Raw genomic sequence first — 14,056 nt, 5'->3', positions numbered from 1 at the left:
AGAAAGTTTCACTACAGTCACTTATTAGAGTTTTAGTGTATGTTTCTGAAGAAAGCTTGACCAATTTAGGTACACAGTGACGAAAAACAAAGGTTTTATTAATTAAATATTAATGCTACTTTATCGTTAAAATTGTTATAGGTACAAATTTACGATTACAGTTACTTTTTATGTCATATCATATTTTTTACGCGGGCGAAGCCGCGGGTTCTGCTAGTACTTACATATAAGAGACGTTGTAACTTAATACCTCAAGGGTAGCGGCGTATCTGCGCTCACCATTAGGTGGGAATTTAATCTTATCAGGGGTTGATGATTACAAATGTCCATGGGTTGCACTTACCATCAGGTGCACTGTATGCTCGTCTACTATTACTATATTAAAAATACCAAACACTAAAATAACTATAACACTAACGAAGCTACAACTGTATTTGCAGTTTAGAAGCAATGTTTAGTCAGTTAAGCGTTGCGGTTAGAAAAGTGAGGAGGAAAATAGCGTGGACTTCAATATATTTTGTTAAAACAATATCATTCAGATGCGAATATCATTCAGATGATCGAGATGATGATGATGAAAAATATATTTTTTTTTCTTAACGGCTACTCTACCATTTTGATTTAGAAAATAACCTCAGAGTATTGCTTGTATTTCATGTTGTGACCATACACAGAATGTACTTAAGCCGAATAACTTAATTAATTTGTCTGTCATTTCAGAGATTCAGCCTGGAACCCTGAGCCTGTCAGACCGTTCTAACCACGGTGTATCACAGATCATGCTCATAAAAATCAAAAGTATTTTTATTCAGAAATTTGACCGAGTTCATTCATTCAAGATATCCACATGATAATTTTCAATTCAACTTTTTAAATAGGCAATGATGAATACCTACTTACAGATAATTAAGGGATTTTATAAATGACCACAAGAGCGAGTCTTTATGAACCTAATAGAGGCGGATAGTTTATCCCTGATGTTATTTATATAATCTCGTCTAATAGATTTATTAACGCTTTCGTGAGCCCGCCTCTGCGCTGGCGTGAACGTGGAATTATCTACCGTTAATAATGACCATATTTTACGACATACATACATAGATTAGTAAAGATTACTCACTCCTAAGAAGAAAATGTACCCAGTTTTGAGAATTGAAACAGATGCGTAAAAAAGTTTTGCCACGTCTCCGTGCTAAAATGCCCCTAAAATATTTGAAATAATTATTTATTTATTACGTAAATTACGCAGTATTAGTTATTATAGTCGTCACAATTTAATAGGCCCATTTTGACACATGCCATCCCAATGTCATTAATGTCTTAAACTAACTTTTTAGTAGGGAAATTACGACCACGTGACGGTTAGAGCTTGCAGCTTCAAAGCATTCGGTAGAGATCATAATCGATTAACTTTCAAATAATCGAAACTTAGAATTAGCAATAACTAATTATTTATCCCTTTTTCATTATAACAACAATAAAATAATCAAAACTTTGTTTCTTAGTAAATGATAAAACGAAAAAAAAATACAGTTTACGACCGATGCTTTATTTAATCTTCTAAAAAGGATTAAATTTTTAAATTACACTAGAATTTATTTTCTTTTCTCCTTTTTATTGAATATTTAGATGATTTAGAATAAATATTCTGTTTACAAAATATTAAGTAATTTATACAATACGATGTGTGGTTGTAATCGATTTGTCGTAAAAATCGGTTTCTTTGGTTATCGATTTGTATGTCACATGCTTAGAGCCTAGCGATGGCATGTGTCAAAATGGGTCTATTAAATTGTGACGACTATAATTCGTAAATTTTCTATAAAAATGGTTTTATTTCAAGGCGGCGAAGTATCTTTACTAATCTATGCATACATATTACATAACATATTAAAAGTAATGCATTTCCAAAGACGCCTTATACACAAAAATTCATTATTTGAAAGACATTATATTGGCTAATATTTTAATAATTTGAAAAAGTTATTAATCGTCAAACTTGAAGTAGTTATCAGATTAAGATTAATTTACGGATATAAGATATAATATTATTACGTAGTTACCTCGTCTGGCCATGTTACAAATAGATAATGTACGAGTATATATTGTAACATAGGTAATCGTTGGCGTTACGTTTGAAGGACGTGATATATAGTCATATTTACACAATACGTAAATTGTATTCTTAAGACAACGATTCTGTAGCCCTGTAGTTGAACTAAGTATTTACAAAATCCAATTCACATGATCACAATCTCGACCCAGACATTAAAATGTAATTAACAAATCAAGCCCATCCCGCCACAACAGAAAACAACAGAACAACAAACTGCCGCGCTATCTAGTTTGGAACACAATCAAAACCAAATTATATCGCATGAGTAATGTAATTATTGTCCCCTGCGGACACGAAACAATCGATTCGTGTTTTATGAGCGCTATGAAAGTAGTCCATTAGTCCGATGAACTTGTAATAGGACCCAGTGCCACAAATTTGTACTGTTCGAGATTGAAAAATCACGGAATGAACTCACGAAATGCAATTAGGAGCGAACACGTTCCGAATAAAATTAGTCGTTAATGTAATAAATTGTTTAGTTACGAAATAAAAAAGAATACAAGCTGTATAAATGTACAAACAATTAATTAAAATGGTGTAAGAAAAACCTTATACGAAAATGCTTTTTTGGATTGTATAATTCCGAAGTATTCTTAATTTTTTTTTTCGATTTTAATATTTGAGTATTAGGATATCCCGAAAGCTTAGCACTTTCATTCCGATCATGGCGCCACTGTCATTCCAACGAAGGTACTGATTTTCAGTTATATGCATGTCATGTATTTTTTTTAAACGCGGGCAAAGCCGCGGGCACTACTAGTAATCTATAATTAAATATTTTCAAATATAAAACCCGTCGGGCAATTTTAGTGAATATGTACAAGGTTCAAGGTAAAGTTTTTACGCAATCAATAAGGCTTTGATCAAACGATCTAATCGCCGCCGAGCAATTAGTGTTCGCTAACTAATAAATGGATTAATTGGTGTCTACGATTCACAGTTTAATTACAGTCGAAATCAAATTCATCTGCAACGTTTAACATCTAGTTTTAGATGATCAACGTCAATTATGTGTACCATGTCTGTGTTTAATAAGTTGTGAAGGTGGTAGAACCCTTTGTGGTTCGACTCCGGCGGCACCACCGCCACACCTATTTCTACCTAATAACATCAGTGTTAGGCGCTGCTGTGTTCCGTTTTGAAGGGTGTGGTAAGGGAGACAGACTTTCGAGGCGTTCCAGCTTAGTCCTCAGGGGTAGCGGCGCATCTGTGGCCGATCTCAGGTAGGAATATATAATTCTATCTGGGGTTGATTACAGATGTCCATGGGCGGCAGTAGCCACTTACCATCAGGTGGACTGCATGCTCGCCTGCTATTCCTATATTATAAAAAAATATGTAAGCCGCGCTTCTGGTTAATTATATACGTATTTGAAACGTTGCGTACATCATGTGTAGCAATTGTGGTTGAGTTTGATAGGTATCGCATGGAGTTACTTCTGTCAATCATAAAGACAGAGGTGTTTGAAGAATAGACTAAGAAATGTTAATTGTATCAGGCGTTACTTTGCGGAAATCCATGTTATTAAGTTAAGATTAAAACTACTTCGCAACAATCCGCTACAAATATGTATGATGGTATATATCTTAAACCATGCAGTATGTACCATCCTCCCTACCACAAAGGATGCGTGCAGATGCAAAAAATTAAAAATATTCACCGCCATAATTTATTTTTCAATATTAACTAATTTGCACTTAGATACTTAAATAATTCAAATTTATGATTTACCTACATGAATGAATTTCTTTAACTCAACTTTCGAAGCCTTAAAACTTCGGAAAAGTCAATTATACATTATTTATGCCAATATAACAGAATTACTTGAGTAAGAAAACAAACACATACAAAATTATATCATAGCTTTAAGTAAAATGGAAAGCTTAACGCTGAAAACAGATGCATAAACGTCGAGCATTTAAAAGCTGAGAGCTATATATAAATGGGAGCAGACGCATTAAACCAAGAGAACGTAACCCAACTGCATAACATCACGTGTATTTGAAGTGACCATAAGTCCCGTTTTGAACGGGACCGTCCCTTTTTAGATTCTTCGCCCCGGTGTCCCCGAAATAAACCTCGGGACACAAAATTGACCCATTTTCACTACATATTTTTAACTACATATTAAAATCAATAATCAGTTCCAAGATTAGTCCCCCTCGTATATACATACAAGTTAAAAAAAAAAACAAAAATGCTTGTAAATACTGTAATATAATAAATGCTTTCCTCTGATAAATATAAAAATAATTAAAAAAATATGTTACACAAGTTTTTAATTAGTTAGAAAAAATATAATTTAAATAAGATTAAATTTGGAAACATTTTTCAATGGGGCTATTCATAAAATAATTGACATAAATAAATCGATGTCTCGTTTTGAGTGAAATAATAAAAGGTCACTTTAGTATATTATGTGGTTCACTCGATGAATGAGTAACCTCACTCAGCGTACTCTATTTTATACACGTAACATGCATTTATCATCCTTTACGATTCTATTTTGATAGCTTTCCGCTTTTATTAAATTTTCCAACTTTTCCGACTTTCAAGATCTATACTCAAGCTATTATTTATGATGGCAATGGAGTTTACAAGGGAAATGAGTTAGTAACTAGTGGTTAAAGCAACCGTCAACAATTTCTTGGAGCCTATTTAGTAGGATAATATTGATATTGGTAAAATAAACTTATAATAAACAGAATATTACTAAAAGAAAAGTGAAAGAGTCGGTATGATATGACCAGAAAAACGTCACCGCCAAAGCACGATCTATTGTGAAACAGTTATGAGTATAGGTCTCCACCAGCTAGCATTCAGACCCCTCCGGGTCTGAATGCTAGCTGAATTCCTTATGACATCTTAATCCTCAGGAGTATCAATCCATCAGTGATCAGATTCACATAGAACTTGTTCCATAAGGAGTCCAAATCCAATCCAAAATGTCCAAATGTCTATGGATGGCACTTACCAATTACCATTAGGTAGACAACAGGCTCGTTTGTTATTCCTATCTAATAAAGAAGTGCACTCACCAATGTATGAGAACGTTTCCATCTCTCAGCCTCGCAGCGTGTATGAAGTCGTTGCACAAACTGAAGTACTGCGTGAGGTTCTGGTCCGGCGAGTCCGAGGCCATTATGCAGAGATAGTGTTTGTCCTGGGAACAAAAATGTATTTCGTTATATTATAACTACAGTTATACTATACATAGTATTTAGTTCTAAATTATCTGAGTTAGTAGTGGAGATATTGTCCTGTCACAAAAAAACCTCTCAAAGCTGTTTATGGGACCAAAGGTGTTTTATATTTTAGGATGAGACCAACCATATGTTCTCACAATATTTTATTAAAATATTAGTTAAACGGTCCATCTGTGGAGACCAGAGGTGTTTTATCCCTTAAGATAATCTCTTTTTGAAATATTGCTTAAGAAGTTTCGAAGATTAATATGTATTAACTATGAACACTGTGATACGTAGTTGTCAACGTAATTAGCCCACGGCTGGGTATGGATTTTCTCTCAAGTCACATAGTTTTAGACCACAGTCTACCATGCTAGCCGACCACTTCACAACATTTCTAGATACTATTTCCAAAATACAGGAAAGTTGTATTCAAGTAATCGTATAGTGAAACTATTAAATTTATAACTACATCTACGAAAACATCGAAAGGTTACGTTAAACACAGTTTAGCAATTTTACGTCATCCCAGACTCAATTTGCTGTTTATGGCACTATAAATGAGCTTAATGTATTGGCTTTTAGGCGCTTGCAATTCAAGCGAGTAGTAAAATAAATTGGGGTCCCGTGAGGGTAAAACTGAATTCTATAGAATGAGAGTTTGTGGACGTCCGTCTTTAACGAATATAACTTCTTTATTTTCGTGGTACCATAAATTGTTACGGTATTATATCTTCTATAGATTGAAGATGATATAAGAATTTTACGCCATTTTAAAACTATTTAATGATTTCGTTGAAAAGCCCTTCATTCGAACTGTGTATTATATAAATTATTTTGCTTTTGGAATGCAATGAGGTATGAATCACTTTGTGACCCTGCATTGCATGGGAATCATGGGATCCACAGTTTGTGAAAAAAAAAATATATTTTAGAAAAACTAAAAAACATCATTATGATAAATTCAACTAAAAAGTATAAAATATTTTTTTTTATCTAACAATCAATTAAGGAACAATAAATAGTATAATTGTGGAAAAGCGTGGAGTGCTCCATTTATCAGTTTTTGAAAAGCGCCCCTTAGTACAAAGGAGAGTTACACACAAACCCACAAACTCACAAACATACATACATACAGGTGAAGCTAATAAAGGCGTGTTAAAAAGAACAACCAGCAACAAGTACAACAGGCCTATGTTGAGATTTAAGAAATCTATTACCATTAAGCTATTGCGGGTGATAGGACCCTTAACCATTATAAAAGATTAGAGCTAGAATTTGCGTTTTTGCCACTCTTGGGTTCAGTAAAAAGCGAGAGACTGCAAACACTGTACAACAATCCGATTTTATAGAATTAGACCTTTGGAGAGAACCGATCATCTTGCAAATGGGGTCCGACCTTTCAATTTCGATAGGGTCACTTTTGCCGTTAAACGTTTTAGTTTAACGCAAATAAAGCGAGTCTTTACGACCATAATTTAAATTGGCATACAGAATATCGCAAATTGGAATCGAAAGTAACTTTTTACCCGACTACAGAAGGTATTATTTTGGAGCGTATAAAATATGTACCTATGTCTCATTCTTGGCTCCCACAGCAACCCAAATGCCTTGACAAATTCTAACATATGAGGTGTCCTTGAATTCTTCCAAATTGTAAGTGTTAGCAAGGCCATATTTTAAAGTGTCCAGTTTTTATTTTTACAATAATTCTCTAGATTATTGCAAAATTTTGTAATACGACACACGACGTATACGCAAATGTAAAGAAAAGTGTTTTATTTTTTTTCATTATGTACCTCATAGATTAGTAAAGATACTTCGCCGCCTTAAAATTGAATGAAGCCACAAACGGCTTATTTTAGTAAGTTCTTTTTTTGAATCCTTGACAAATAAAAACATTTTTAGACAAAATTTACGAATAAATAACTAATTTATGTAATAATTACGTAATTTACGTAATAAATAAATAATTATTTCAAATATTTTAGGAACATTTTAGCACGGAGACGTGGCAAAACTTTTTTACGCAACTATTTCAATTCTCAAAACTGGGTACATTTTCTTGTTAGGAGTGAGTAATCTTTACTAATCTATGATGTACCTATGTTATTTAATATCTTGTACATGCTGTATTTGTAATGATCTAGCTTTTGGTTTAGACTTAGTTACACCGAAATTGTGTCAAATGCAAAAAAATTCTTGTTCAAAAATTTGACCGTAAAATTCCACGAAACGAAAATTGGCTTCCCTTTCCCGGAAATTACATACGAGGTAATAGTGTTGCGGCATTAGACTATCTACGTCACTGTGACTCTCCAAAAATCTAGGTAAATAAAAATAAAATTGAAGGTTACCTTAAATTAAGGTTATTGTCTGCCATTTCAAAATATTTGCCTTTTCCTAAACAATAATATGCTTATGTATTAGTTTTAAATTACAATATCGATCATAACTCAAAATTCGTTTCGCGCACATTCATAACATTAGTATTTTTAACTGACTCCAAAAAAGGTTATATATTCGACACATAGCGGTCGATAATGTATGTCCACGGTTCTCTCAAAAACTACTGATCCAATTTGAATGGAGTTTTGGTTATTTGAAAGCATATTTTTACACCAACGTTTAATACTGTTGATTTAAGGCAGAAGTAGATGTGGTGGTGCTGTCTTATTGTGGTCGAATTACTAATACTAAGAGTTCTACCACCTGTTTTCGAAATAAATAAGATCCTTAATTATTCTTCACCAATAAATAGTATTAATCTTCTATAATAATAATAATAATCTTTATTTCATAAAATAACACAATTTAGTACACAAATTGTGTTGTAGTGTGTGTGTGTGTGTGTGTGTGTGTGTGTTTGTGTGTGTTTATGTGTGTGTGTGATGTGCTACGCAGTGTGATGAAATGAGGATCTTAGAATAGGTAAGTAAATAAATTATACGTGACATTTTAGAACTGAGAGAAGATTTTCGGCGTCATCATAAGTAAAGTTATTAAGAATGTTGGTGATTTCTTTTTTCTATACACGCAACTACAACAAAATAGACATAATATAATTTGCAAAATAATATAATGTTACATAAGCTTTCGAAATGATAGACGGATATTACTCGAATGAGTATAACTTGTCACTATAAATCATAATGGTATCATGCGCAATATCTGCCTTAAGGCCATTACATTATTTTTATATTTGCCTATTTTTGCACGCACACACAACGCTACAACACGTATCCACATTAGCAATTCAAGTATTAGTTACCCTGTTGTCATGGGATATTAAAACCAACGGGTCCGGAGTTTTTACGTTTTGACAAATATGACTGTATTGGTATTTGTTTACGTATTTGCCCATACAAATTCCAATCAGCGCCCCTAGCGGATTGTATCAGAACTATAGTATCAGTAACGTAACATTAAATGTTTAAATTGACAAAGTGGCGCTTTATGTTTTGTCTCTCTTTTTTGCGAAAATGTGAGGCAGACAAAAATACTTGAACACTTACTTATTGTTACGTTTACTCAGTCTACTGAAGCAAACGGAACATAATAATGGATTGAGTAAACGTAACGTAAAATTGTGGGATATTTTAGAAACACATGGTAAGGGTACAGGCCATGTAGAACAGTTCTACTTAAAGTCGATAACGTATGTGTCGCTACTACCGAAGAGTGAAAACTAAGTTTTAACACCAGATACCTTCTCGAATTTGCTTTTGTATGTACCTCGTATTACCTTAATACAACCTTTAAATTACAAACATTACATAATTATGAGAATCTGAAAGAGTTATTGCAGTAATATCACCACATTTCTACCACAAGGAGAGCATCTACCTTTGAGTATAAATTACCGATTCCGATCAGTGTCAATCGATCATAATATAGTGATAGATCGACGAAATTGCAAAATGTAGGTACTGATTTTACAACATGTATCTATTGACGAGTCAAAGACATTCGGCAAGTTATTTGACCTCATAAATTTTAACATTTGAAACAAACGATTTAAAACTTTGGCTATGATAAAATTTAATTGAATATTCTTAATGGTAGTTGAAAATGGGTGGATGGGCTGGATGGGACATGAATAAGCGATAAGCTTCGACCGAGGCAAGTGGAACAGGGTTCAAAGTACTCTCAGTACAGCCATCAAAATTAATAGCTGTGTAATAATTGGCCAAGAGCAACTCGCACATGGAGGGTTCCGTTCAATATTTTTTTATTTATTTTTTATTTTACTATTTGTTATCGCTATGATGTCGCCATAGAAGTAAATACATTGTGTACATTTGAAATGTCTACATATTACAGTTCAATATATAAAGCTAAAAACGTCGAAACATAGCGGTTTCTTGTACAGCGACTCCGATTTGTTTTCAAGATTTTTTCATTTAGTTATAGGGGCTACCGTTATCCATACTCTGTAAATCTTCCAAGTCTCTATCTATTACAGTTTAAGAAATAGAGCCCTTTGACAGACGAGAAGGACAGGCGAACAAACAGCAGTCTTGAAATAGGATTCCATTTTTACCCGTTTGGTTATGGAACCCTAATAAAGCAGGAGTTATGATGCGATGAAGAATATTTATAAAGTGAGGTCAAATTTGAATCTGCCTTTCGCAGACAGATTTATTTGAAACGCGAAAACCCTTGCGGTAAATTTTATTTACGAGCTTCCGCACCCTCGAGCTCGGTTATTCATTTTTTACGGAGCCCTAAATATTTCTGGGCTTTTGCCATAAAAAAAAATATTTTTAAAATTTGGGTGACGTATCCTGTCAAAAACGGTTTATTTGAGTTTGCCGACCAAACTCGTTTTCAGGATTTTTTTTTCAGAGTATAGAGTATAAAAAAAAATATCACAATAGTAAGTGACCAGAAAAGAGCTTTTTAAAGCGGAAGAAGTTTGCATCGAAAGTCTTAACTCTGAGAAATTTGTCTATGCCATTAAAATATTTGTTCTAGTCTCACCCTTAGCCTGACCGCCTGTAAGCTACTATCGAGTGAGTGATAGTTGGCTTGGCGTAGGCTACCATCTTGCCACTTAAGCTACTGAGGAGTTGCCTAATTCTCTGCTGCTCGGGCATCTAACCTGTCGTGTGACCGTCGACCGGAACATGTTTGACATATATATTCTAAATATATGTAAAGAGTCAATTGTCTACGCCGTCTTATAGATAGCTAGCATTTAGTTTCTATTTATATAGCGGTCACCTATATGCCATTATCTGTAAAAAAATCCTATCTATTACGGTTCCGGAGATAGAGCCCTGTGACAAACGGACAGTCAGCGAAGTCTTAGTAAGAGGGTTTCGTTTTTACCCTTTGGGCACGGAGTCCTAAAAAGCCCACTCAATAACCGCCAAGCAACATTTGACAGCTACGGTAGCAACTTCTTAATCACCAAAGCTGCTACTTGCTCAAGTGATAGTAATAAGTACCTAGTAGTAAGCGACACGTCATTGGGTCGTCAGTCTCATAAAATTATATGACACAGGGTCAATCGTTTATATGATATACGCTCATTACATATTTGAAGTGTAAGCTTCTGTCCTTCATTTCGATGCATGAATATTCATGAAGTCAGTTACGAGTTTCTGAATAGCTCGTTGCGACAAGGGAGCTCTTGAGTCAGCGCGATTTAAAATTTAAGGACTTCAACTAAGCAGCCTTGAAAATTACACTTCATTTGAAGTTAAATTGCAATTTTAGTATTAATTCTAGTATAGTCATAAAACATATTGTAAATAACAATTTGTACTTATGTACACACTTGTATTAGAAATTAATAATGTATGACTTGTTGTAATGGTGTATGAAAACATGTTAGGAAATACTCCCTACCCCTACTCCCTTAAGAATTATTTACAAATATCTTTAAAAATGTGAGGTTAACTAATTCGCATTTTTCTAGCCAAACTAACTAGCCTATTCATGGGATAGTAATGGGTTGGTGACGACGAATAGACCGATGCATCACCGACCATCGACCATCATCATATCGTACATTCATATGCATTGCATGCGTATGATGCATACATCGTCGGGAATTGCAATGCTGGCACAACGCTTTGAGATCAAATGCAGTTAGCGTCATGCTGTAGAATTAATTGAATAATCCAGATAATAGAATACATACATTGTACTGAAATACGTCGACAGATTTTGTTGTGAATATTGTATTACAACCATCTATTTTAGTATACAATATTTTCCGTTTTTTTAATGTTTTAACCTCCGGTACAGGTATACTTATATATCTAAGGCAAAAATTACGTACGCATAGATCTTATTCCATTTCATTATCTTACAGGACCTGACGTACATTTGTATTGTACCGAAATTTGTGAAAACCATTAGTTTTAATGTGGTAGAATCATTTGTGGTTCGAATTCGGCGGCACTACCGCCACACCTATTTCTACCTAACAACAGCATTGTACAACGCCATTGTGTAGGCGCTGCTGTGTTCTGATCTGAAGGGTGTAGTAAGGGAGACTTACTTTTCCGAGGCGTTCCAGCTTAGTCCTCAGAGGTAGCAGTGCATCTATGGCCGACCTCAGGTAGGAATATCTAATCCTATTGATTACAAATATCCATGAGCGGCAGTAGCCATTTACCATCAGGTGGAATGCAGTCCACTTATTCCTATATAATAAAAAAATAAGTTTTGTTTATAAGTACTTACTGAATGATGTCTTCGAGCGGCGTCGTGTATAGAGAGTATGTGTGTTATTTTGAACTTTTCCAACTGCACAGGGTCTTTCGAGTCCCGGTAGTTGCCAACGTAGAGACCCGAGAGCACCTGGAACAACGAAAATATCAATTAGTTTGAAATTACTTAAAAACATTAATGCGATTTGATTTAATAAAAATGAAATCTTCTTCTTTAGGTCGAAGGTCGTTCATCCAGGTACCTACTAGGTAATATAAATTGTTAAAATATGCTGCCTAGACTTAATGTTATGGCCGGGGATCTGTTTCTCGTTTAAAATTATCGACCAATAATCTAAGTGGTTACAGCAATTGAAATTTATTTTTTGTCAAGTTTGTTTTCAACCTTTCTCAATTTGCTTTCACATTTCATAATTATTATTGGCACTAAATTCAGCGTATCATAAACATAACACATTGTAAGAAAAATTAAATTAACTAAATATACACACACACTTGATATTTTGAAGGTAGTAGAAGCCTTTGTGGCTTATACTTATCCGAGGCGTTCCAAATTATTCTGTGGCTGATTTCAGGTAGGACTCTGATCTTATCTGGGGTTGATTACAGATACCCATGGGCGCAGCAGCCTGCATGCTCGTTTGTTACCTCTGTAACTTTATAAACAAAGAATTTTGGTCATCATTAACCAATATAACTATGTTCTTGCTTAATAAACTTAAACAGAAGTGCTGTAAGCAACATTATTCAGTATCTCCAGCACATTGTTTGCTCCGCTTATGTAAATTAGGAGCGGTTTAAATAAATGCAGCCTAAATCCAAACAAACGATGGATGTCAAGGGCGGTTAAAGCGTTGACCCACTTCATCTCCGCCCGCCGTTTGTTCGGAAATCCAACAACAATCGAAGTGGAAAAGAATTCTGAGAGAATGGAAATTCAGCCCGCTACGTCAACCTACGCTACGTGGCGGTGATATTTCATATCTACGGAGTTTCGTAGCGCTTTGCTACGACGTTACGGCGCAAACGTGTTTTTATGGCATTGAAGTGGAAAAGTAGGAAATGAGATGCAGCGACTTCTAGCGATAAAATCTTTTGACGATATAATTTTATCGTGGAAATTCTCGTGATACGTCGCATGATTTATATCAAAAATGAATAATGTTAAAAACATAATCATTATTTTTAAAATTTACTTTGGACAACTTTTGCAAAACCTGTCTTCCTTAAAACGGGATCTTGGAGTCCTGAATTTAAATGAAAAATCATACACATAAAAAATTTAAATCACGTAGTCAAGACCTTCCATCGGAGCTGTTCGAGTAATCTTATATATAAATTCTCGTGTCACAATGTTAATTACCGGACTTCTCCGAAACGCCTTTACCGATTTTCACCAAATTTCATATGCATATTCAGTAGGTCTGAAAATCGGCTACTATCTATTTTTCATTCCCCTAAGTGATAAGGGTTGTTCACCATTGACATTTTTTTATTTATATGGCAACACAACGTTTGCCGGGTCAGCTAGTATGTGATATAAAATACTAAGCTACACCTTAATCCTTAGCTCGCATCCATAACTGAAAACCTTAGCTCGCACTTCTTCATATAAAAATCATAGCTTATTATAGTTCCCAGCTAAACAATGAAAATCAAATAATCCTCTATTTGACAAAGAAATCAAGGAAACCTCAATTTGACACACATCCATAGCTTAGGTACCTCTCACATGTCTGTTGGAAAGGCACCCTCATTGTACAATAGGTTGCGTGCCACAAGGCGTGATTACATGACACGCCACACACAGAAAAAAATATGATGCCATACATAGTTATTGCTAATCTTGATAAATCGAATAGTAAAGCTATTACAGAGCTTATCACTTTTAACGTAAAATCTAAAAGATAATAAAAACACTTTTTAGTAATAAAATTTTTGCTCTGTTTTTGTAACTGAACTTTAAAAATATAATAAAAGTTGTGTTATTTTGTGTAGAAAATTTACATTAAGTTATGCAATGAATAGTACTTAGCTGTCTACTTTACACGACACGGCTACA

The 14,056-nt window shown here is 34.3% G+C and overlaps 1 protein-coding gene across 4 annotated transcripts in view; it reads right to left on the bottom strand.

The window, feature by feature from the left end:
* LOC140755776 (dual specificity protein phosphatase 22) overlaps window positions 1-14,056 on the bottom strand; it is a 37,101-nt gene that overhangs the window by 15,075 nt on the left and 7,970 nt on the right. For 3 of the 4 annotated variants that reach the window (XR_012103837.1, XM_073091094.1, XM_073091095.1), the window contains exons 2-3: window positions 12,008-12,124; window positions 5,159-5,283 (exon numbers count right to left, since the gene is read on the bottom strand). Coding sequence is in view for 2 of the 4 variants with exons in the window: in XM_073091094.1 (XP_072947195.1) it covers window positions 5,159-5,283; window positions 12,008-12,124 (242 nt within the window). In the remaining 2 variants the exon portion in view is untranslated. Of the gene's footprint in view, window positions 1-5,158; window positions 5,284-12,007; window positions 12,125-12,489; window positions 12,591-14,056 lie in introns of those variants that run through there. The other variant, XR_012103838.1, reaches the window with a different exon arrangement.

The sequence above is a fragment of the Epargyreus clarus genome, unplaced genomic scaffold (genome assembly GCF_041222505.1).
Source record: "Epargyreus clarus isolate Ecla_fem2 unplaced genomic scaffold, WU_Ecla_fem_2.2 ptg000034l, whole genome shotgun sequence".
NCBI classification, from domain to species: domain Eukaryota; kingdom Metazoa; phylum Arthropoda; class Insecta; order Lepidoptera; family Hesperiidae; genus Epargyreus; species Epargyreus clarus.
The sequence above is the reverse complement of the archived record's forward strand: the minus strand, read 5'-3'. Positions and strand labels throughout refer to the sequence as shown.